The sequence below is a fragment of the Dermochelys coriacea genome, chromosome 8 (genome assembly GCF_009764565.3).
Source record: "Dermochelys coriacea isolate rDerCor1 chromosome 8, rDerCor1.pri.v4, whole genome shotgun sequence".
Classification (NCBI taxonomy): domain Eukaryota; kingdom Metazoa; phylum Chordata; order Testudines; family Dermochelyidae; genus Dermochelys; species Dermochelys coriacea.
The window spans coordinates 102,732,609-102,758,102 of record NC_050075.1 but is presented as its reverse complement, the minus strand read 5'-3'; the positions used below and the strand labels follow the sequence as shown (position 1 = coordinate 102,758,102).

The 25,494-nt window shown below is 43.3% G+C and overlaps 1 protein-coding gene across 1 annotated transcript; it reads left to right on the top strand.

The window, feature by feature from the left end:
• Positions 1-378: 378 nt before the first annotated feature.
• LOC119860246 (cytochrome P450 4B1-like) lies at positions 379-25,494 on the top strand. The gene is made up of 13 exons (XM_038413687.2): positions 379-516; positions 3,986-4,218; positions 6,805-6,946; positions 8,782-8,826; positions 12,505-12,632; positions 13,077-13,201; positions 14,339-14,490; positions 14,961-15,067; positions 16,008-16,198; positions 17,507-17,640; positions 19,585-19,649; positions 20,367-20,449; positions 24,250-25,494. Exons 1-13 carry the CDS (start codon positions 510-512, stop codon positions 24,416-24,418), a joined length of 1,581 nt encoding a protein of 526 aa, XP_038269615.2. The 5' UTR covers positions 379-509; the 3' UTR covers positions 24,419-25,494.

Genomic DNA, 25,494 nt, shown 5'->3' with positions numbered 1-25,494 from the left:
TGCAGTGATGGTTAGGGTAACCCATAATTGCAGGCACAGTTGGTGCAGTTCTCCTGCTTTTTTGTTACCCACAGGGATAACAGTGTTTTACTACCCCTAAATTTACAAAGTAACTGAATTTTGACCACAGTTCCCCAAACTGCCACGGGAAATGTAAATGAAGCCTGGCCCATCCTGTCATTTCCCTTGGCTAACCAAGAAATGCCAGCAGACAGCTCCCTCCCTGGTGAAACTTCTGTTATTTGGAGCTCTCAGCAGCTCTGGGGCACCGTGATGGGATACACTCACCAGAGCGGCACCTCCTGCTGGCCGTCTTGGGGATTAGCTCTCTCAGCCCTCTTCTGGCAATGCCTCTCCCACCGTCTTCCCTGCCTGCAGATATGCCTGATTCCAGGAACCAGAAAAAGAAAAAGAAAAAGAAAAAGAAAAGGGTCCCCTGGCAAAGAGCCAAGTGGGTGTGGGCGCGGCTCAGCAGAATCACAGCTCGGAGGTGAAGGTCATCAGTGAGCATGTGCAGTAAGGGGTGACGGGGTGAGTCAGTTAAGCCTCTAGCTGGTCAGAACCCACTCATGCTGGTCACAACTGGTTTTCAAGGACAGAGCTGTCAATCAGAATTCTGAGCTAACGGTCAATTCTGAGCTGTCAATCAGAATTCTGAGCTAATGGTCAGTTCTGAGCTGTCAATCAGAATTGTTTCAGAGCTGTCAATCAGAATTCTGAGCTAACGGTCAATTCTGAGCTGTCAATCAGAATTGTTTCAGAGCTGTCAATCAGAATTCTGAGCTAACGGTCAGTTCTGAGCTGTCAATCAGAATTCTGAGCTAACGGTCAATTCTGAGCTGTCAATCAGAATTGTTTCAGAGATGTCAATCAGAATTCTGAGCTAACGGTCAATTCTGAGCTAATGGTCAGTTCTGAGCTGTCAATCAAAATTGTTTCAGAGCTGTCAATCAGAATTCTGAGCTAACGGTCAATTCTGAGCTGTCAATCAGAATTCTGAGCTAACAGTCAGTTCTGAGCTGTCAATCAGAATTCTGAGCTAACGGTCAATTCTGAGCTGTCAATCAGAATTGTTTCAGAGATGTCAATCAGAATTCTGAGCTAACGGTCAATTCTGAGCTAATGGTCAGTTCTGAGCTGTCAATCAGAATTGTTTCAGAGCTGTCAATCAGAAATTCTGAGCTAACGGTCAGTTCTGAGCTGTCAATCAGAATTGTTTCAGAGCTGTCAATCAGAATTCTGAGCTAACGGTCAGTTCTGAGCTGTCAATCAGAATTCTGAGCTAACGGTCAATTCTGAGCTGTCAATCAGAATTCTGAGGTAACGGTCAGTTCTGAGCTGTCAATCAGAATTGTTTCAAAGCTGTCAATCAGAATTCTGAGCTAACGGTCAATTCTGAGCTGTCAATCAGAATTGTTTCAGAGCTGTCAATCAGAATTCTGAGCTAACGGTCAGTTCTGAGCTGTCAATCAGAATTCTGAGCTAACGGTCAATTCTGAGCTGTCAATCAGAATTGTTTCAGAGATGTCAATCAGAATTCTGAGCTAACGGTCAATTCTGAGCTAATGGTCAGTTCTGAGCTGTCAATCAGAATTGTTTCAGAGCTGTCAATCAGAAATTCTGAGCTAACGGTCAATTCTGAGCTGTCAATCAGAATTCTGAGCTAACAGTCAGTTCTGAGCTGTCAATCAGAATTCTGAGCTAACGGTCAATTCTGAGCTGTCAATCAGAATTCTGAGCTAACAGTCAGTTCTGAGCTGTCAATCAGAATTCTGAGCTAACGGTCAATTCTGAGCTGTCAATCAGAATTGTTTCAGAGATGTCAATCAGAATTCTGAGCTAACGGTCAATTCTGAGCTAATGGTCAGTTCTGAGCTGTCAATCAGAATTGTTTCAGAGCTGTCAATCAGAAATTCTGAGCTAACGATCAGTTCTGAGCTGTCAATCAGAATTGTTTCAGAGCTGTCAATCAGAATTCTGAGCTAACGGTCAGTTCTGAGCTGTCAATCAGAATTGTTTCAGAGCTGTCAATCACAATTCTGAGCTAACGGTCAGTTCTGAGCTGTCAATCAGAATTGTTTCAGAGCTGTCAATCACAATTCTGAGCTAACGGTCAGTTCTGAGCTGTCAATCAGAATTGTTTCAGAGCTGTCAATCAGAATTCTGAGCTAACGGTCAGTTCTGAGCTGTCAATCAGAATTGTTTCAGAGCTGTCAATCACAATTCTGAGGTAACGGAGCATGTACGAGTGAGGAAACTGTCGCTAGGAATAGGGAGCTATATAAAGGAAGAGCTGGATGGGGTCTCAGGCAGGATTGAGTCCCAGCGGCCAGTGCAGTGGGGTCTCTGTGGGTTTCCCACTTCCACAGTTGCTGCATCTTCTGGGGACTCGGCCTCTCTTGTGGATTGGGGGGCTCTGGGTCGGCTTCAGACCCTGTGACCAAGAGAGTAAAAATGGCTGCCTCTCTGGTGGCTGTGGAGAGAAACAACCAGCCGTTTCCCCCTCAGGCTCTCCGCTCCTCCCCCCAGTCACACAATGCCCCCGAGCCCTGTTGTTCACCCAGCATTGTCAAGGAGGCTTGTCATCCTGCCACAGATCCGGGTGTCTCCCTCCAGCACAGCCAAACCAGGCAGGCTCAGAGACAGTCCCAGTTTATGTCTCTATGCTACTTTCTGTAGGAGCAGCATCTATAATGCTCCCAAAATGGCAGGGGCTACATACAGGAGGGGAGACTTAGGGTGACCAGACAGCAAGTGTAAAAAATCGGGACAAGGGATAGGAGGCAACAGGTGCCTATATAAGAAAAAGCCCCCAAAATCGGGACTGTCCCTATAAAATCAGGACATCTGATCACCCTAGGCAGACTAGATGATCTAATGGTCCCTGCTGACTTTAGAATCTCCTGCTCTACCCTATCTGTCAGCAGATTTTTCAGAGCTGAACTCCCCAGGGCAGCTAATGGTTCTATCATTTTGTAAATCTGCTCCATTGGTAAATCAGCATAGCTGCAGTGGAGGATCTAGTTCATAGGTTTTACTATAGAGATAAGGTGGGTGAGGTAATCTCTTTTATTGGACCAACTTCTGATGGCAAGAGAGAGAGAGAAGCTTTCGAGCTTACAAAGAGCTCTCCTTCAGGTGTGGGAAACACAGAGTGTCACAGCTAAATACAAGGTAGAACAGATGGTTTAGCATAAGGAGTTAACACTATTTCAAGGGAGCATTCAAGGTGATGTGGCCCTTTAACATCTCTCCAGTTATAGGGGCAAAAAAGCTGGGGGGGCGGGGGCTTAATGGGTTATAGATTGTTATAATAAGCCATAAATTCAGTGTCTCTATTCAGTCCATACTGCTCTAACTTTGCTAAACACTAAAAATCCTGTGACCAATATAGCTACAACTATGCATGCAGGATTTACGCTGCCATGAAGAGCTGTTTGAGGTGCATTTTCTGATCTGTTTCAGAGTAGCAGCTGTGTTAGTCTGTATTCGCAAAAAGAAAAGGAGTACTTGTGGCACCTTAGAGACTAACAAATTTATTAGAGCATAAGCTTTTGTGAGCTGAGCTGTAGCTCACGAAAGCTTATGCTCTAATAAATTTGTTAGTCTCTAAGGTGCCACAAGTACTCCTTTTCATTTTCTGATCTGTTTATGTTCTGAGGCAGAGGAAAATGATTACTCCTTCCTCAGCTACATGGCTACCCAGAGCTTTATCGGTTATACAATTATCCAGCCTCTTTTGCATGAATTAGAGTCAGAGACAAGCTTCCCACAAAATGCTCATTGCCTTCTAGAGGTTATTCTTTCAGCAAAAAGAAAAAATCACCCATAGTTCTTCCGATTTGGGCGGTGCTTATAATCCATTTGAAAAGCACCTGAGAGTCTAATCTTTGCAGTCAGGTGTGATAAGAGTGTGTCTGACTCTCTGCATACAGTCAGTACAGAGTGTAGCAGAAGCTGACAGGGTTGGGGCTTTTTTATACAGTGCCTGCCAATGAGGGCAGCAGCATGAAATCTGTACTGGAAACAGTAATGAACCCTTCTGGGGTATGGCTGCATGGAGCTGTCACCCAGATTTTTCACCTGACGGCGGTGGTGTGCCTCGTCTGTGTGGTTCTGAAAGCAATCCAATTGTACTGGAGGAAGCAGAAACTGCTCAACATTTTTAAAAGTTTCCCAGGACCTCCCACCCACTGGCTGTATGGCCACCTTAAAATGGTAAAGTAGCAACTGGGACTGTAGTGTGTGTGTATGTGTGTGTGTGTATGTGAGTGTGTCCACCTTAAAATGGTAAAGTAGCAACTGGGACTATAGTGTGTGTGTGTGTCCACCTTAAAATGGTAAAGTAGCAACTGGGACTATAGTGTGTATGTGTGTGTCCACCTTAAAATGGTAAAGTAGCAACTGGGACTATAGTGTGTATGTGTGTGTCCACCTTAAAATGGTAAAGTAGCAACTGGGACTATAGTGTGTATGTGTGTGTCCACCTTAAAATGGTAAAGTAGCAACTGGGACTATAGTGTGTATGTGTGTGTCCACCTTAAAATGGTAAAGTAGCAACTGGGACTATAGTGTGTGTGTGTCTGTGTGTGTGTGTGTGTGTGTGTGTGTGTCCACCTTAAAATGGTAAAGTAGCAACTGGGACTGTAGTGTGTGTGTGTGTGTGTGTGTGTGTGCACCTTAAAATGGTAAAGTAGCAACTGGGACTATAGTGTGTGTGTGTGTGTGTGTGTGTGTGTGTGTGTGTGTCCACCTTAAAATGGTAAAGTAGCAACTGGGACTGTAGTGTGTGTGTATGCGCTCTCACATGTGTCTTCCTTGTTTCCATAAGTCAGAAGTTTCTTTACTTTCCTCTACCCTCCCACTAATAGGAGTCTATTGCATTATGGTCATGTTTACTAAAGAGAGGTCACAGGCTCTCTGTGGTTAAGGCAGAGACTTGTTTTCTCCTATTAAACCCTCCAGAAAAGGCCAGTTCAGATTCTGCATGCATGGTCTGCAGCCTATAGAGAGATTTTCACTCTCTTTGAGTTACCAGCACACGGCTCAGAACAGAGAGAGGTGTCTGGCAATGTTCTGAAAATTCTCCCAAGCCGTAAGAGCAGCTTGTCCTGCACCACTTCAGATGAGGTTGATCTGAAAGACCTCAGTGAGTTCTAGGTCCTGTAAGATAGGAAAAGGCACATCTATGAAGTTTTTCATGGGTGCATTCGGAACATCAGAATATCCCAGCAAGCTCTTTGGGAAACAGACAGGAAGGCAAAACAATGACTGGAGATATGACACCTCCCAGCAGTGCTTAATTTGTAATGAAAGAGCTGCCAGGGCTCAAGCAATTTTTTTATGTTCACAACTGATGCAGCAGGCCCGCCCAGAGGTGCCAGGGCTATGAACTGCTAAACCTAGAGGTGCTGGGGCTTAGCTCTGGCACAAATTAAGCACTGCCATCCAGTACACACTTCTGGGTGGCTGAGAGACAATGCCTGAGCTGGGGGTGTCTTGAGGAAATTAAGGCTTCCATCACAGGATGGCAATCCTTTAGGTAGGCTAGACATGCACATAGTTGGTGTTGGTCCTGCTTTGAGCAAAGGGTTGGACTAGATGACCTCCTGAGGTCCCTCCCAATCCTGATATTCTATAGACTATTGTTTTAAATCCTGTCCATGTTATGCTATGCTTCATTCCTGCTGTTAACATTAAACTATACTTTGGTTTAAGTAGGCTGTCTGGTCACTAGCTCTCAAAGGGAAGAACTTGCGGTTGCCAGAACCAATGGGGTCTGCATGGGTGATCCACAGGGTGCTGTAACCTAGAATCCAATTTAAGAGTGGGAGGACTGTTGGAATTCTCCTTTTGGGAGCGAGACGACGAGTTGAAAGAGGGATTCCTTAAGCAACGCTTAACTGTGTAGGCTAGTTCTTATGGTTCCCCCTGGCCTTGTCCTTATTCATCCACCTCTACCGGCCTTTCTAATACACAGGGGGGACCTCTGCACTTGGAGTGACTTGAAAAACTTGTACAATGGCATCTTTACAAAAATACAAACATGCACTCCTGCCTAGGCCCGCTAGCTATTGTCTCATCTGACTAATCCAGTCCCCTGACTGTAGCACGGCTCTTCCCCATTCTGAGTGTGCTGCTAAAGATCTGTCTTGAACTACATCTCCCTTTAACTAACAATGCAGCTTCAACAAGAGGAAAATCTAGACAACCCACACAAGTTGTCAGTCACAACTAGGTCTGTGCTTAAATCCCAGGTGCTGGTGTAAATGGGCATCGCTCCAGTGCCTTCAATAGGGCTTTTCCAATGTCCATCAGCTGAGGATCTGGCCCTGAATGCTCATTTGAGCTAGATTCTAGATGTGCTATATGGGAGAGCTCAGACAGAAAGCTCAAAGGCCCAGGATAGACTCGGTCTGGTGTTCTGTGGGGATGGGATGAGGAAACACAATGGGGGGGAGATAAGATCCAGATGGGGATCTGAAGGCAAAACAGGGAGAAAGGGGATGGGATGAAAGAGGAATTGCTTAAATAAGAACTGTCTGGGCTAGTTCTTATGGTTCCCCCTGGCCTTACCCATATTCACCCACCTCGATCTGCCTTTCTAAATAACAGGGGACCTCTGCACTTTGAGTGATGTTAAAAGCCTAGTCAATAGCATTACTAAAATGTAGATGTATACGTGTTCTTGGCCTATTAACTATTGTCTTATCTAACTAATCAACTCCCCGGACTGTTCCCCATTCAGATAAGTGCTGCTAAATATCTGTCATGAACTACACCTACCTTTAATTTACAACACAGCTTCAACAAGAGGATGAACTAGACAACACAGCATCCTGGGCAGAACAATACCCACACTGTTACCACATATGGCTTGGCGGTTTCCTAGCATTCTTGAGCATCAACCACCCTGAATATGCTAAGGCGGTATACAGCAGAGGAGGTAAAGACACTGCGTCTCGTGATATCCTGTCCCTCTAAATGTTTGAGCACTCCCCTCTTCCCAGTGCTACGCCTCACTTTCTTGTTAGTTTCAGTTTTTCAGCGAGAACAATAAAGCAAGCACAGCACAAAGTTGTTGTTTTTGTGGATACAGACTAATACGGCTACCCCCGATACACAGCACAAAGCAGTGTTTCTAGCAGCTCCCTGTGTGTCTCTCTCTTTCTCTGCTGGGTCCAAAAATATAACACATCTTATATCTGAGTGATCGTGATATCATTCCACACTACAAATGCCACTGAATGCTATTATCTGTAAAGCAGAGGTCTCAGAAATGGATATTTACTTAAGGGTGAAGGGAAAAGCATCTATTCAAAGAAAACTCCATTGTTTTAAGATGGAAACTGTTATATAATGAAATCAGAGTATTTTGTGAGCATTTTGATCAACTGTTTTCAATACTCACACAGAAAATGATCACTCTCCATCTGAAGAGCAATTAATAAGTGCTGAAGTCCAAACAGCTAAGCAGGTTCTGGTTCCTGATATACAGGGCCTGCAATTATTTATGCCTGCAACTTTGCGGGTGGAAAAAGGTAGACCTATTAAGACCAGTCTGAAAATGCAGCCCTTAATATCCATTTCAATCTGTATTGCCCACACTCCAGAAAGGTTGGCTCATTGGAAAATACCTGGAAAATGACAACTTGTGTTCACTAGAGCTGTAGCCTCTTCCTCAGTGGGCCAAGCCTATTCAGCTAATAGCACCATCACACTTGAGTTATGGTTTTTACAGTGCAGACGGGACTTGAGTTAGGGGCAGCACTCAAGTTGTAACTCGAGCTAACTCTCCATTGAATATAAAGCCCAAATTAAGTAATGGCATTAAACAATCTTCTGTACTTATTACACATAATGAGAATCAGGGGCTAATGAGTCAATATTCCTAAAGGTTAGAGCGAGTCTGAGCAGACACAAGCTGGAAAATGCAGACTGGGAGGTGATGTATTTATCTGAAGGGGTTTTAAGAATAACCAACCCAATTTGATTTCAGAGTAGCAGCCATGTTAATCTGTATCTGCAAAAAGAAAAGGAGGACTTGTGGCACCTTAGAGACTAACACATTTATTTGAGCATAAGCTTTCGTGCGCTACAGCTCACTTCATGAGATGCATGCAGTGGAAAATACAGTGGGGAAATTTATGTACACAGAGAACATGTAACAATGGGTGTTACCATACACACTCTAATGAGAATGATCAGGTAAGGTGAGCTATTACCACCAATTTGGTCTTTCCCCAGTGCTCTGATGCTCGATAGATGGATGAATGAAGGAGAAGAACATGCTCTAAATATAGAGAATTGTGGTCATCTTTTTTTTTTTTTACTAAGGCTCCATTTATAAATAGTCAGTGATTAGAAAGAATGGATGTATTAATAAATGGCTTGTCAATTGTTATAGAGGAGTCCAAGAGGTCAATAGGTTGCTTATAGCCATCTATTGTGCCTTTTTCTGATGTGGCTATAACCCCCTATAACAACATATATTACTCTGTTACATGCTTACAATGTCTGTCAGACATTTATTAATCCTTTAGAATCTATGAATGGAACCTTAATATAAAATGTAACAGTTTTCCTGTATGGAGATTGTCCTTCCCAATACACATTTTGCTACTAATGAGAGCATGATTAAAGCTTAGAAGTAATTATAATAATTGTTTGACTAACATAGGATCAGATTTTGATACCTTATTCACTGTGAGTAGCACCTTATTCACCTTCTATATCATTTTTAAGTAATAATATATTTATCTTCTCTATTAAATTCTACAGACCCTAAGCCTCTTGTGACATACAGTTTCCTGGTTCCCTGGATTGGTTTGTACTGTCATATTTCATTCTAATTTATTTCATGTAACAATATTGCTGGTGATATTCGTGAGGGAAGCAGCACCATTTATTGTGCCACATAGGTAAAAAGCGATAGCATTTAATCACTAACTCACAAAAAAAATGGTGACAGTAACTGGAAAGGTGTGAATGAAATGCAGGAAAGTGGGGAAATCAGAGTTCAGATTGAGAAATGGAGCATAAGCTCCATCCCTTTACTCATGTCATCATTGTAACTAGCTATTTCAGAGGTTTAATTCCAAGCACATTAGATACAATATTTTACACATGATATTATGTGGTAAAACATGACAAACGTAAACAAGTATCAGATCATAGAATCATAGAATCATAGAATATCAGGGTTGGAAGGGACCCCAGAAGGTCATCTAGTCCAACCCCCTGCTCAAAGCAGGACCAAGTCCCAGTTAAATCATCCTAGCCAGGGCTTTGTCAAGCCTGACCTTAAAAACCTCTAAGGAAGGAGATTCTACCACCTCCCTAGGTAACGCATTCCAGTGTTTCACCACCCTCTTAGTGAAAAAGTTTTTCCTAATATCCAATCTAAACCTCCCCCATTGCAACTTGAGACCATTACTCCTCGTTCTGTCATCTGCTACCATTGAGAACAGTCTAGAGCCATCCTCTTTGAAACCCCCTTTCAGGTAGTTGAAAGCAGCTATCAAATCCCCCCTCATTCTTCTCTTCTGCAGACTAAACAATCCCAGCTCCCTCAGCCTCTCCTCGTAAGTCATGTGCTCTAGACCCCTAATCATTTTTGTTGCCCTTCGCTGTACTCTTTCCAATTTATCCACATCCTTCTTGTAGTGTGGGGCCCAAAACTGGACACAGTACTCCAGATGAGGCCTCACCAGTGTCGAATAGAGGGGAACGATCACGTCCCTCGATCTGCTCGCTATGCCCCTACTTATACATCCCAAAATGCCATTGGCCTTCTTGGCAACAAGGGCACACTGCTGACTCATATCCAGCTTCTCGTCCACTGTCACCCCTAGGTCCTTTTCCGCAGAACTGCTGCCGAGCCATTCGGTCCCTAGTCTGTAGCGGTGCATTGGATTCTTCCATCCTAAGTGCAGGACCCTGCACTTATCCTTATTGAACCTCATTAGATTTCTTTTGGCCCAATCTTCCAATTTGTCTAGGTCCTTCTGTATCCTATCCCTCCCCTCCAGCGTATCTACCACTCCTCCCAGTTTAGTATCATCCGCAAATTTGCTGAGAGTGCAATCCACACCATCCTCCAGATCATTTATGAAGATATTGAACAAAACGGGCCCCAGGACCGACCCCTGGGGCACTCCACTTGACACCGGCTGCCAACTAGACATGGAGCCATTGATCACTACCCGTTGAGCCCGACAATCTAGCCAGCTTTCTACCCACCTTATAGTGCATTCATCCAGCCCATACTTCCTTAACTTGCTGACAAGAATGCTGTGGGAGACCGTGTCAAAAGCTTTGCTAAAGTCAAGGAACAATACATCCACTGCTTTCCCTTCATCCACAGAACCAGTAATCTCATCATAAAAGGCGATTAGATTAGTCAGGCATGACCTTCCCTTGGTGAATCCATGCTGACTGTTCCTGATCACTTTCCTCTCCTCTAAGTGCTTCAGGATTGATTCTTTGAGGACCTGCTCCATGATTTTTCCAGGGACTGAGGTGAGGCTGACCGGCCTGTAGTTCCCAGGATCCTCCTTCTTCCCTTTTTTAAAGATGGGCACTACATTAGCCTTTTTCCAGTCATCCGGGACTTCCCCCGTTCGCCACGAGTTTTCAAAGATAATGGCCAAGGGCTCTGCAATCACAGCCGCCAATTCCCTCAGCACTCTCGGATGCAATTCGTCCGGCCCCATGGACTTGTGCACGTCCAGCTTTTCTAAATAGTCCCTAACCACCTCTATCTCTACAGAGGGCTGGCCATCTCTTCCCCATTTTGTGATGCCCAGCACAGCAGTCTGGGAGCTGACCTTGTTAGTGAAAACAGAGGCAAAAAAAGCATTGAGTACATTAGCTTTTTCCACATCCTCTGTCACTAGCTTGCCTCCCTCATTCAGTAAGGGGCCCACACTTTCCTTGGCTTTCTTCTTGTTGCCAACATACCTGAAGAAACCCTTCTTGTTACTCTTGACATCTCTTGCTAGCTGCAGCTCCAGGTGCGATCTCTTGCTAGCTGCAGCTCCAGGTGCGATTTGGCCCTCCTGATATCTTTCCTACATGCCCGAGCAATATTTTTATACTCTTCCCTGGTCATATGTCCAACCTTCCACTTCTTGTAAGCTTCTTTTTTATGTTTAAGATCCGCTAAGATTTCACCATTAAGCCAAGCTTTGAGCCTTAACCTTGAATTTCCTTGTCTGGATTGAAATTAGACCTGGTTACACTTTTTTGTACATTAAGTTTTCTCCTCAAAAAATATGGCTTTGTTGAAACTGAAATTTGTGTGGAAAAATATTAATTCTGACACAAATGTTTAGCTTTCAGCAGGAAATTTCTCAGTGAAAAATGTTCTGTTCTATATTAAAATACCATTTTGTTTTGGTTGTTTTAGTTGAAACAAAACAACATTTTAAGTTTACATTTAATTTTAGAAAAGTTGATTCAAAATTAATTTTGGTTTGGTTCCCACAGGAAAACTGAAAATTGTTGATTAAAAAATTTCAAACAAAGATTTTTCATTTGAAATTTCTCACAGGGGAAAAAAATGGTTTTCCAAAAAGCTCTAAGTAAAATCAAGGATGTTTAATGATGTCACTCAGCAAAAGAAGTACTTCTTCACATAACACAGTATCAACCTGTGGAACTCATTGCCAGGATAAGTTGTGAAGGCTAAAAACCTAACTGGGTTCAAAAAAGAAATAGATAAGTTCGTAGAGGATAGGTCCATCAGTGGCTAATAGCAAAGATGGTCAGGGATCCAACCCCATGGTCTGGGTGTCCCTCATCTCTGACTTCCAGAAGGTGGAAATAGACAACATTATCATTGGATAATTGCTCTGTTCTGTTCATAGCCTCTGAAAAACCTGGCATTGACCACTGTTGGAAGACAGGATACTGGGCTAGATTAGTGGCTCTCAACCTTTCCAGACTACTTACCTCTTTCAGGAGTCTGATTTGTCTTGCATACCCCCAAGTTTCACCTCACTTAAAAACTACTTGCTTACAAAATCAGACATAAAAATACAAGTGTCACAGCACTTCCTGAAAAATTGCTGACTTTCTCATTTTTACTATATAATTATAAAATACATCAATTGGAATATAAATATTGTACTTACATTTCAGTGTATAAAGCAGTATAAACAAGTCGTTGTATGACATTTTAGTTTGTACTAACTCCATTAGTGCTTTTTATGTAGCCTGTTGTAAAACTAGGCAAATATCTAGATGAGTTGATGTGCCCCCTGGAAGACCTCTGCATACCCCTGGTTGAGAACCACTGGGCTAGATGGACCAGTGGTCTGACCCAATATGGATGTTCTTATGTTCTAAAGAAAAACTCTCATCTTTCTCATGAATACACCAGATAGAACTGAGCAGATATTCATTCATATTATGGCTGGATTGTAATCATGCCTCCTGAAATGATCAATTGCTTAGTAGGAAGTGATCTAACCAGCTCTTTTGCACTGTGCTCCTCCACAGGGCAAGGATTGTTGATCTTAAATGGGCCAAAGTGGTTCCAGCATCGGAGGCTGCTGACACCAGGGTTTCACTATGATATTTTGAAACCTTACGTGACCATGATGGCAGATTCTGTCCGAGTGATGCTGGTAGGTACTGTCATAAGTTCAAATCTCCTAGTGCTCCTTCCTGATTTAAGAACCTTTACCTAGTAGATTAGAAGGATGTAAAAACATTTAGAATGTTCTCCCCGGTGCATGCTGGGTCAGCTCCCAAAGCTGCAGCACTGTAGGACAGTGAGCAGAAGAGAGCCCATGCTAACCCACTGCACATCTCCACACAGTGACCTGTGATGACTTGGCAGATAATGAGCCCTGTTAAAGGTGCTCCTGCCATCTCTTAGCCTCGTGCAGCCCAGGGTTTAATCTCAAGACTGTCAGTGAAACTGGCTCAACCATTAAAGATCACAGTCACCTGCCCACAGGCCCAACGTCCCCAGATGAAGGAGGTGGCCCAGACCCAACTGAATGGCTGTAACCAGGATTCTGTACTCCCAGGAAAATTTCTTTCTTCTCGTTACTCTCTTCCAACAGGATAAATGGGAACAGCTGATCACACAGGATAAGTCAGTGGAGCTCTTTGAACATGTCAGCTTGATGACTCTCGACAGCATCATGAAATCTGCCTTCAGTTACCAGAGTAACTGCCAGATGGACAAGTCAGTACCGGGTGATGTCAAATCCTGATGAAATTTTCTTGTTGGCCTTAAGTGACTTTAAATTCAGTGCGGTGCAATTGTCCAAACTGGGAACTACACAGATGTGATAGAAGTAGTGGATGCATTAGCCTATTGATCTTCATGTCACTAACACAGGGGAATACTGCGATCGGGGTGCTGGGACTGATTCACCACCTCTTACAGCCTGCCTCAGGATCGAGAAGTGCTGGTGTCTTTTAAATGCAGAAGCTACTAAAGTATTGATGCCACCAGCTGTTCTTTATGAGAATTAGGTGTTGTTTGGTGGAGGTGGTAACAAAAGTGAGACAGTTGTTGTTTAACTGAGACAAGGGGCATTGTTTCAAGGCAAACCAAGAAAGCTGTTTCATATACAGTCAATCATATTATACAGCTATTTAGATCTAAGAGTAGGTAAAATCATAATGAGTCTGATCTGGAGTTGCTGGAACTAGGGGTGCTGGAGGTGCTCCTGCACCCGCTGGCTTGAAGTGGTTTCCATTATATACAGGATTTACAGTTTGGTTCAAGGGCTCTCAACACCCCCACTATACAAACTGTTCCAGCACGCTTGGTCTGATTTTGCTCTGTTGAAGTTAGTGGGGGGTTGCTATGGAATTCAATGGGATCAAGATCAGCCCTAAGTTTTCATGTGATTAGTGACTTTTGGTTCCGCAATCTCACAACCAAAACGCCTGATCTGGGAAGGCACTGAGCGCCTGCCACTCCTATTCCAATAAAGGAGAGCTAAGGGCACTTGGCACCTCATAGAACTGGGCACATGGCTTATCCGACGCTTAGACTGTGGGTGCAAGGCCAGGCAAAAGAACTGCAAGCTCAAGACTTTCAACTACAAACACTCAAGTTATTCCCCGGGAACACTGCTTTGCCTTGTGCAGGCTGGCCTGAATGCTTTGGAAGGAAAAGTCCATTTTCTGAGGCAGTCTATTACATTACCGCCTGTTCACATTGCTGTCATGCTGGCTGAGCCTGGTCTTGTGCTAACCACACACTTACCATTAAAATCACCAATTTTGAAATCTTTGCAATTTCTCCCCCAGTACGCTCAAGCTCGCTGCCCAGTCTTTATCCATCTCTCCCTTGACTCTCTCTCTGTAGTGACAATTCATATATCCAGATGGTCATGGACCTCAGCTTGATGGTGCATCTGAGATTCCAGTCGCCCCTGCATCACAACCATCTCGTTTACTGGCTCAGTTCTCAAGGGCGTCAATTCCGCAAGGCCTGCAGATTAGCACATCACCATACGGGTATTTCCCGGTATCCTCTTCTCACCTCTCATTAAGAATGTGTGCCAGGTTCCAAGATATACCCTAGTCTACACTACAGACTTATGTTGGTATAAGTACGTCACTCAGGGATGTGGAAAATCCACACCCCTGAGCAAGGTAGTTATACTGACCTAACTTGTGGTGTAGACAGCCCTAAGTCAACGGGATGTCTTCTCCCATTGATATAGCTACCATCTTTCAGGGAGGTGGAGTACCTACACCCACTGGAGATGCTCCCATCAGTGTAGGGAGTTCAGGCAGCTCTGCTGTGGCCCAGATTCTTTACATCCCTCAGAAGCCACACAGAGTGATCCATCTCATTTCAGAAATAATGAGAATCAAAGAATTCTGGCTCCCCGGTATTTTGGGATCCACTGGGGTTCTGGGGAATCACAGTGCACACATTGCTCCAAATGGGATATAATTACTTTAATGTTTTCTTGATGCAGATAAAGTGATCAGAGAAAGAAAGGAATCCCTTAAAGATGAACGAGAGCTTGAAAAGATCCAGAGGAGGCGCCACCTGGACTTTCTGGACATCCTTCTGAGTGCTAGAGTGAGTGTTGCAAGACCTGATCAGAGCCAAGTATGCAAGCATTTCGAGTAGCAGCACTGAAAGAGGCCTGGGCATTGTGGACAGCAGCTTCCGAACAATATATTTCCTTCAGGGAAAAGGTTAAAATTGATTAGCCGGATTCATCAATGTTCAGAAGCATAGTTTTGACAAAAGGGATGGATTCTGCCCTGACTCTGTGGCTGCAGAGCATGGCAATATACAGAGTCTTGTGTGCATAGTTCAAGCCACACAAACACTGGAGCCTTATTCATGTGCAGTCTGGGTTATAAACCTAGTCCCATTAACATAAAGTGGAGTCACTGGCAAGACATAAGCAGACTCCTGTAGATCAAAAGAGTGATTGTTTTATAGAAATGATCATTTTAACGCAGCAATGATTGGATGGCAATGTAATTACGCAGGACTGTGCATACCATTTAAGCATAGCTTTGTGTTAGTCTGGGGAAGCTCCAGGAGTAGAGAGAAATTTCCGCCCGCTGCTGCACTGTGCATGGGGTACTAGTAAGTCCACTGCTACATCTCTTCTAAGGGATGCAAGGGATCTCCGGTGTTTCCCTTGGTGCATCACGCCCTTTCCATGGGCTAGTGAAGGGAGAGGGGACAGGTATGTCCCAGCTTCCTCCTTACTACTCACCATTCCTCCCAGAGGTTTCTTGTCTTCCAAAATGAGCAAGCAGGAAGCAGTTATCTGCATTTGAGGGACAGCAAGGACTGTAGTTTTACCTGTCTGTGTTACAGGAGTTCATGCAGGGTTCCTTACATTTCTCCCCAACCTAATGGGAAAATCTGACCCACTGGGATTAATGCTCCAGGGTTTCCTTTATAACGTGTTTGTCACTTAAGCTCTGAGCAGCAGGAAACCTCATGTCTGTTTCCTGGGAAAGCCCATGAAACCCTGATAGAAGCCATGTGTTCTTAGAATGAAAACGGAGCTGGATTATCCGATGAAGACCTACGTGCCGAGGTGGACACATTTATGTTTGAGGGTCACGATACCACGGCCAGTGGGATCTCCTGGCTCTTGTACTGCATGGCCCTGCACCCAGAGCACCAGCAGAGATGCAGGGAAGAGATCAAAGAGATTCTGGGAGACAGAAATACTGTTAAATGGTGAGAACTTATTTTCCTTTCAAGTGACTTCCCAAATAACTTTGAAACCCTTATCAGGTGATCAGTTTATTAACCCCAGTTGTCTCTCCCCTTACCCCCCAGTTCCCAAATGGGAAAGCTAGTTTTCCTGGACTGCAGGCAATCTTTTGTTCTGGGGTGAACCCACTTGAATGGAGGACCATCAAGTTTGATGATTCTTGATTTCTCCCAACACCTCCTGGGTGGCCCAGCCCAGGATGGAGGCCACAGTACAAACCAGAGGGCACATGGCAGTTTGTAGTCAAAATGGCATTCACAAAACAGAATGGCATTTGCAGCTTGACATGAGACATTTTTCCCATCTCTGCACAGAACATTGGTGAGACAGATTCTGGAATACTGCATCCAGTTCCCGTGTCCACATTTTAAAAAGGTTGTTGAAAAGTTGGAAAGAGTGCTAAAAAGAGACACTGAAATGCTTCAAGGGCTGGCGAAAATGCCTTACAATGAGAGACTTAAAGAGCTCAATCTGTTTAGCTTATCAAAAAGAGGACTGAAAGATCACTTGATTACAGTGTCTTTCATGGGGAGAAAATGCCAGGTCCTAAAGAGCTCTTTAATCTAGTGAGGAAAGACATAACCAAAGCCAGTGGCTAGAAGCTGAAGCCAGACATACTGCAATTAGAAAATGGACACATTTTTTAAAGTGAGGGTGATTGACCATTGGAACAAAGAATGGGAGGAAGTGGTGGAGTCTCCATCTCTTGATGTCTTTATATCAAGGCTGGATGTGTTTTTGGAAGATATGCTTTAGTCAAACATAAGGTATTGGGAACAACTGGGCTCAGTTCAGAGGGATCTGGGTGAAAGTTAACTGTCTGTGATATATAGGAGGTCAGACTAGATGATCTAATGGTCCCTTCTTGCCTTAAGACCTAAGAACTCTATATATTATAGATGGAGAGGTAGAGAAGGTTGCCTAAGTGTGTCCATTCTAATCACCCTTCCCCTTTCAGCTCCTTTTAAAGTAAGGGAGCCGGGCAGAGTACAGCTCCCCCTTCTCTTATAAAACCAGAGGGAGAACTCTCCCTCCTCTACTTGGCTTGCATAAACACTGCCTCCCCACAGCTCTCCCTCCTCCTTGGATGCCACAGTGAGAACTCCCATCTGCTTGCAATCTGCTTGACTTACTGGTTATAACATTCACCTTTCAGTTTTCTATTTTCCAGGTCACAGCTCTGCCTGCAGGTAAATCTCTGTAGAAAATATGAACAATATCTTTTTGGTCATTGTCAGTTGTCCCCAATCTCTGCTTCTGGTTCCTTTCAGGGATGACTTAGGGAAGATGATTTACACCACCATGTGCATCAAAGAGACTCTTCGTCTTTACCCTCCAGTACCTGGTGTAGCACGAGAACTCAGTGCACCTGTAACATTTGTTGATGGAAGTACCTTACCAAAAGGTTTGCTTAGTCTATCTCCTCTTTAAATGCTAATTAGGCTGCTGTATCCCTGTACATCGATGGCAGTGATGCTCATTTCAGAGTAGCAGCCGTGTTAGTCTGTATTCGCAAAAAGAAAAGGAGTACTTGTGGCACCTTAGAGACTAACAAATTTATTAGAGCATAAGCTTTCATGAGCTACAGCTCACTTCATGAAGTGAGCTGTAGCTCACGAAAGCTTATGCTCTAATAAATTTATTAGTCTCTAAGGTGCCACAAGTACTCCTTTTCTTTTAGTGATGCTCATGTCTGTCACTTGTATATTGCCTCTCATTCCAAAAGCATTTTATATACAGAAAATGAGAGGAGGAAAGGGAATTGTTGAGGGAGACACAGGGACTATTATTAGGAGTAATAGTGTGATACTTGATTTAGGCTAAATATCAAGAACATCCATTAATGCAAATTCAACTACCATCTCCATGTTGATGATTCACAGATCTACCTCTCTACTCCAGACCTGTTTCCTTCTGTCTAAACAAAAAATCTCAGCCTGTCTCTGATTTCCCCTTGTGGATGTCTAGCCATCAGCTCAAGCTCAATATGGACAAAACAGAGCTCTTATTCTTCCCTCCAAAACCATCTTTGCTACCTCCTTTCTTGACCACCCTGTTACCCATCACTGAGGCCCATAACTTGGGCATCATCTTTGACTGAGCCTGGATGTGAGAACCTAGAGAGAGGTCCATGTCTAAGTCTTGCAGATTGTTTCTGTATAATGGCTCTAAAATCTGGACTTTCCGTCCCAGCCACACAGCTAAAACTGTAGCCCATGCTCTCATTATCTCGCATGTCATGAACAATATAATCTTGCCCCACTGATATGCATTCAGAATGCTGCTTCAAAGGTTACTTTCCTAACCTGTCACTCTGACCTTATCATCCCTCTTCGCGTCCCTCCACTGGCTCCCTCTTCTCTATTGTATCAAACATAAGCTACTTGTCTTCACTTGGTAGGCCCTTCATTAACTATCGCATTCCTCACCCCTACCTATCATCCCTTGTTCAGTATCGAAAGGTCAACTCCCACCTCCAGCCCGCCCATGATATCAGCCTCCATCATCCACTTGCTTGTTGTAAAATTTAACATCTTCATGTTTTCTCCCATGATGCCCCTCACGCTTGGGAGGAACCATCATTAAAATTCGCCCTTTGCCATAAACCCTACAAAAAATTCACAGCTAGGCTGCTAATGTGCTGAGACTACTGCCTGTCATGCTGACGAATGTTACTTCTGTGAACTCCCCCATCAGTCGTCTGATTCCAGCTGTTGTCTCTTGTCTTATAATTAGATTGTAAGTTCACTGGGGCAGGGACTGTCTTTTTGTTCTGTGTTTGTACAGCACCTAGCACAATGGGGTCCTGGGCCATGGATGGGGCTCCTCAACACGGCAGATATTCAAATAAATACCAAGAGTAAATTCCTAGTGGTGTGGTCTATATGTTGTTCTACAATCTTCAAAGGTAAAAGGTGGAGGCCCAACATTGGACTCATTTAGAAGCAGATAAGACAAAGAGCAGGAGAACAAACCACAAGGAACAACCTTGGATTGATAAGGACATGGAGCACGTCCACTTCTAACATCTTTTGGGACTTCCTCCCCCACTCAACATTTCCCCTTCTCCTGACACTTACCTGAAGTGACTTTTTTCACCTTCTGTAAAAATTCTTTGACATTTTTGGCCAATTTTTGTTTTATTAGTCAGTAAAGGATGAGGTGGTCCCCAATGAAACTCTGTAACTCAGTAAACACATGGGTGGCAAACGAAAACAAAAGGATTTCAAAAGGAGATTTGTTACCAATCTAGTTTTATAGGATTCTGCAAGTGTAGGTGGACAGAACACCATAGTCTAAGACACATTTTTCCTGTCTTATGTTGATTTATTTCTCTCGTTCTTAACAGGCTCCCTGGTTTCACTGAATATTTATGGCCTTCACAGAAACCCCACAGTCTGGCATGATCCAGAGGTACTTCTTTTTTTACAGTACTTGAGACTGATAAGATATTTTTGGATATGCGATATCTATTCCTTATGCATACTCACTTGTCAGATCAACAAGAAGTTCCTATGTGCAAAGGAAGCAGCAAGCAGGCCCTTTTCTTGGGTAGATGACCATTTTTCGCTAGAAGTATGTAGATAACATAGTATTCATGCTGTACGAGGACTCCAGTTAACTGTAGATTGTAGGGGATATGTGAAGACCTTTGGATAATGGGAGGTCCAGACAAAACTAAATTTTATTTCTATGTGAATTTTTAATTAAAGGTGGAGAGAGAACCAGGTTCACCCATGCATTGGTCCAAACCCTAAAGCTGACATAATACATTTAATTGCCCTGATTCCTCCCATATTTGTTTGGGCCCACACCCACCCATCTTCATTTTGGGTAGTTTGTAGATCTCTCAAGGATCTTCTGGATGGGGCCATTTCTCTGCTGTAATCTGGGAGCCATATACTAATACAAGGTGTTAGCTATGGAGAGAGATTGTGATGGAAATTGTGTCCCTTTTCCCCTCCCAAACCACTGGTACACATTGCCCTGTCATTAAGATAAGGCCATTTACTTGACTTTAGTGGGCTTGTGCAGGGGTAACTGAGAGTGGAATCCAGCCCTTACTAGCTAAGCTCGGTTGCCACACTAAGCAATAGTTCCATAACTGCATGTCTTTACTATTCTTTGCAGGTCTTCGACCCTTTGAGATTCTCACCAGAGAACTCAGCGGGACGCCATTCCTATGCTTTTCTGCCTTTTGCAGCGGGACCCAGGTGGAGTATATTTAATTGTATATGTCGCTTTAGTTAAATAAAATCCTCTTCCCTGGACACTGATGAATCACTCCCTTCTTGGGACATTCCAGTTCCCGTGAAGTCAGTGGGAGTTTTGCCATTGACTTCAAGGGGAATAGAATTTCACCTTTTGTCTTTGCCATGTGCCATATCAGAGTGCCCTTGTCTTATACACACTCTCCAAGTATTCAACAGTGTGTGCTTAAAATGAAAATTGGGACTGAAGCAAAACTCCAAATCCAAACAACCCCAACCTCTGGAAACTCTTGGACCTGGATCCAAATGCTACAGCTCAGGCTTATGTCTGTTTAGATCCACAGCATGTCAGAACAATAGTTCCATACCACCTTCAGTGTGGTCCCCTATACATGGTTTGACCTTGAACTCACCTGCAAGGCCCCTGCTTCTCTCTACTGTTATGTCCCTCTTAAAATCCCACTTTTGCTGTGCTACCTATAGGGAACCTTGTTGATTGATATAGAAAATTCTTTTATTATTTTCCTGCCCTGGCCTCTGTCTGCTTATTTGTCCCTATACTGTCAACTCTTTGGAGGAAGGGACTGTCCTTTGTTGTCTATCTTACAAAGTGTCTAGGACATTGTAGGCTCTATTGCACAATAATATTAATGGACAGGGGCACTGGACTGTAAGTCTGGAGACTTGGGATCTATGCCCGGCTTACCCACAGATGTGCTGTGGGACCTTGGGCAAGCCAGTCTACTCTGGTCCAGGTCTGTAAAATACACATATTGTGAGGATAAATTCCATTAAAGATTGCAAGTTGCTCAGATATTACTACTAAGGACAAAACAGGTAAGAAAATATTGCAATATAATGTTCCTACTTGATTCAGATTGATCTAGATTTCTTACTAATCTGGCTGCAAGCAAATAATATAGTTTTAATATGGCTAAATGTAAATGTATGCATCTGGGAACAGAGAATGTAGGCCATACTTACAGAGTGGTGGACTCCATGCTGGGAAGCTGTGACTCTGAAAAAGATTTAGGGGCTGGGTGGATAATCAGCTGAACATGAGCTTCCAGTGTGATGCTCTGGCCTAAAAGGGATGCATAAACTGGGGAATCTTGAGTAGGTGTAGAGAAGTTATTTGACCTCTCTGTGTGGCACTGGTGCAACCATCACTGGAATACTGTGTCCAGTTCTGATGCCCACCATTCAAGAAGGATGTTTATAAATTGGAGAGAGTTCAGAGAAGAGCTACAAGAATGATTAAAGGATTAGAAAAACTGCCTTATAGAGATATACTCAAGGAACTCAATGTATTTAGCTTAATAAAGAGAAAATTAAATGGTGATTTGACCACCGTTTTTAAATACCTACATAGGTAACAAATATTTAATAATGGGCTCTTTAATGTAGCAAAGAAAATTATAACATGCTCCAATGGCTGGAAGTTGAAGCTAGACAAATCCAGACTGGAAATAAGTCGTACTTTTTTAATGGTGAGAGCAAGTGGCCATTGGAACAATTTACCAAGGATCGTAGTAGATTCTCCAGCACTAACAATTTTTCAGTCAAGATTAGATGTTTTTCTAAAAGTTCTGCTCTAGGAATTGTTTTGAGGAAGTTATTTGACTTGTGTTAGATAAGAGATCAGACTAGATGATTGCAATGGTCCCTTCTGGCCTTAGAATATATGAAACAAAGGGGTTAGTGGTACCATGTCATCCCGTCCAAATGGAGAAAATCCAGCAAGAGAAAACCCACCATCCTGCTTGTTCTCAAATTAACATCCAGTTTCTAAGGACAGCACTACCATTTCCCACATTTCAGTAGTACCCTACACAGTATCAGCTCATACTCCGTTCTTGAAATGCATCAGCATAGGGGATAGTGTTAGAAATACCAGCAGTATTTCCAACCCCAAAGATTCAGAAATCATGAATCAGAACCATACCACTATGAGATGGGCTCAAAAATCATGAGGTTTTTTTTTCCAGATTATAGTGTGGTTTTTGGTCTGTCATTTGATGTGTGAACTCCCCGTGCTCATCCCAGTGTTTGTATGACAATTTAGTGAGGCCAACACTCCCAGATTTATTAAGGAGATATTGGTCTCTGCTGCAGTTGTTCCTACTTAGACATCTACCCATCCCCCTGCCAAGCAATCAATTCTTCCCCACACTCCACTGCCTCTTTAAATCTTGCCTCCACATCAATTCTGTCCGTTCCCAGCCTCCCTTCTGCTCCTCCTGCAGCTTCAGTTCCTCAACCTCCTTCTCCCAGGCTTGGAAGGACTGCAGCAAGGTTCCCTCTCCCTTGTCAGGGCTGGGTGTTGCAGGCAGGGAGAGAGGATGGGAGGAGCCATCCCTGTTGTTTGCAGGCAGGAAAGGGGGAAGCAGCCCTGAGCTGCTGGGCTTTTTCTGCTCATCCAGTGAAAACAATGTCAGCTACTAAGAAGAGAGTTCTGCCTTCTTCCTGCAGCTGATCTGATTGGCTGCTCTTCCCCAAGAAGTGGGGCAGTGGGGAGAGCAGCCAATCAGAGGGGGAGCTGAAATTCACTAGAGGGCTTAAGATTCTGGCATTACCTGACTCTAGTCCTAGCCAAACTCGTGACTTGTGAAGAACTACCAACTCTGTAGCTATTCTTCACTATGGAGAAAGGAGGTAGCAGTTTTCCTGCTGTATTCACAGCAGAACTGTACATGTAATTGTCACCCGTGTCTAGAATCCTCTTCTCTGACTAATGCCCACAACAAAAGAACAAACCTTTTGTTTAATTACAAATCAGCCAAGAGAAACACTGTCAGGTGCTACTAATTGCGCTCTCCAGTTCCACCACAGGGACCAGATTCTCAGCCAGTATAGATGGCATAGTTTCATCAGTTTCACTGTATCTCTGCTGATTCACATCAGCCCTCTGCCTATGTTTGTTTCTGATAAACTACCCAGTAGAGCTGGTGAGGAATTTTCCATTAAAATAATTTTCTGACTGTAGAGGCAATTTCTTCAAAATTGATTTTTTCCTTTGGAAGATCTAAACAAATGCCCCCCAGTCTCCTCACACTGCCTGCTTGGCTAACAGGAGCTTTCATTTAGATTTTCCTCAAAATTTTCCAACAAGAATTGGAAAATTTCTTAAGGAAAATTTCATTTTTGCTAAGACTGCATTTTCTGTTGGAAAATCATTCCAGTGGAAAAATCCCAACCAGCTTCACTGCTTAGTTTATCCAAAACAATTACAGGTGGAGAGCTGATGCTTAGCCAATCTAAATCCACATAGGAAAGTTGATGGCTCTTTGCCACTTTAAACTGGCTTAGGACCTGGTCTTTATACTGTGACCAGAGAGAGCAAAGTGCAGCACTTAGTATTTTTCTTGCCTGACATAATGAAATAAATCAGGCATGTTCTTTGGCTACAGGCATTAGCTGGGGAAGATGTTTAACACCAGATGACAATTATGTTTACAGCTCTGCTGCCATCTCTTTTCTACTTGGTGAAGAATGGACAGCCACTAGTCACTTCTCTGCTCCGCAGTCTACTCGGGGAATTGGGGGTTGGAGGCTGATCGGCCTCCTCACATCCCCAGGCTTATTTGAGATGAAAAAAATTACAAAAAGGTGAAATTTTCTTGTGGGAAGGAATTTCCATTTTCCAGTCATTTCTATTAAACCAATCAAGTGGGTTCAGTTTGATACTCAATAGAAGTGAAGCCCGTTAACTATTTCACTGGCTGCTTCTTGTGCTCTGCTTACTACATTAAGTGGCTTGGCTAATTTTAGTGATGAAATACTTGTCGCTTCTCTCTGCTCAGGAACTGCATCGGGCAGCAGTTTGCCATGAACGAGATGAAGGTGGCTCTTGCACTGACTCTGCTGCGATTTGAACTCTCCCCTGATCCAGCCAAGCCTCCCATCAAAATACCTCAGATCATCCTGCGCTCCAAGAATGGGATTCACCTGCACCTGAAGAAACTTCGCTGACACTTAAATCACTGGGACAGGAGTGTGATACATGACAGAGTTGAACCTACATTTGATTGAATAACTACATTTGATTGAACCTACATTTGATTGAATAACTAGAGCTGGGTGGAAACTGAAATTTCCCTTTCGAGAGAAAAGATTTCAAATTTTTCAAAGGTTTTCGTTCAGAATTGCAATGGAAACAACAGAATTTCAAAATTTCCCACAAAATGAATTTAAAAAAAAATCATTTCAATAAAATTTTAAAAATTGTTCTGAGATTATCAAAACTTTTTGTTCTGCTTTTGACTTTTAAATAAAACCCAAAACGAAAAGTCATTCTGAAATAAACAAATCTAATCCGGTGTAAAAAAACATTGATAGATTTTTTTTTTCAAAACAAATTCTGTCAAATGCAACAATTTCTGTCAAAATTTTCACAGTTGGTTCTAGTCAAAACAAAGGCTGTGTTTTATCTCTTCAGACGTAGCCTTGCTAACTCTCCTTAGTGATTAACTAAAAAAATATTCGGGGGCGGGGGAGGCCACGGAGATGCAGCTGTGTATTTTTATTGATCATCATAATAGTTTAGCAAGGGCTCAGTGTTGTACAGAAGAGAGCAAGGACAGCGTCCCAGCTCAGAGAGACTTGCCGTGGGGCTAGATTCTGACACAAGGGGTGAAGGAGGGACAGGAGAAAATAAGGAGACTTCCTCTCCCTCTCTCCTTATTTTTGACAGATTTCCAGCCCTTGTGCAGGGACCACTTCCTCTGAGGGAGCGAGACTAGTAGGTATGGAGACATACTGGTGTACTCCAGAAAGGGTATTGCAGTAAGTCCACCAAGGGACGGGAGTGCTCTGCAATTCCTGCTGGAGTAGTGTGCCTCCACACTGCCCCCCAGAGTGATGCTATGCTTAATAGGAAGAAGCCCTACCTAGCGGTAATGATGATTATTGTTTATTTACATGAGTGCCTAGAAGCCCCAATCATGGAGATGAGGGGTGTGATTTTCACTGTTGGAGTTATACCAGTAAAAGCCTCTAATGTGGATGAATTGACACCATTATTAAAGTGCCTTATACCCATATAGTTA

Excerpts from the sequence above, each read along its gene's own strand:
- LOC119860246 (XM_038413687.2), top strand. Across the intron at positions 6,947-8,781 it reads GGCGGTATACAGCAGAGGAG|ACCCTAAGCCTCTTGTGACA; the intron begins GTAAAGACACTG and ends TAAATTCTACAG. Across the intron at positions 14,491-14,960 it reads ATTAGCACATCACCATACGG|ATAAAGTGATCAGAGAAAGA; the intron begins GTATTTCCCGGT and ends TTCTTGATGCAG.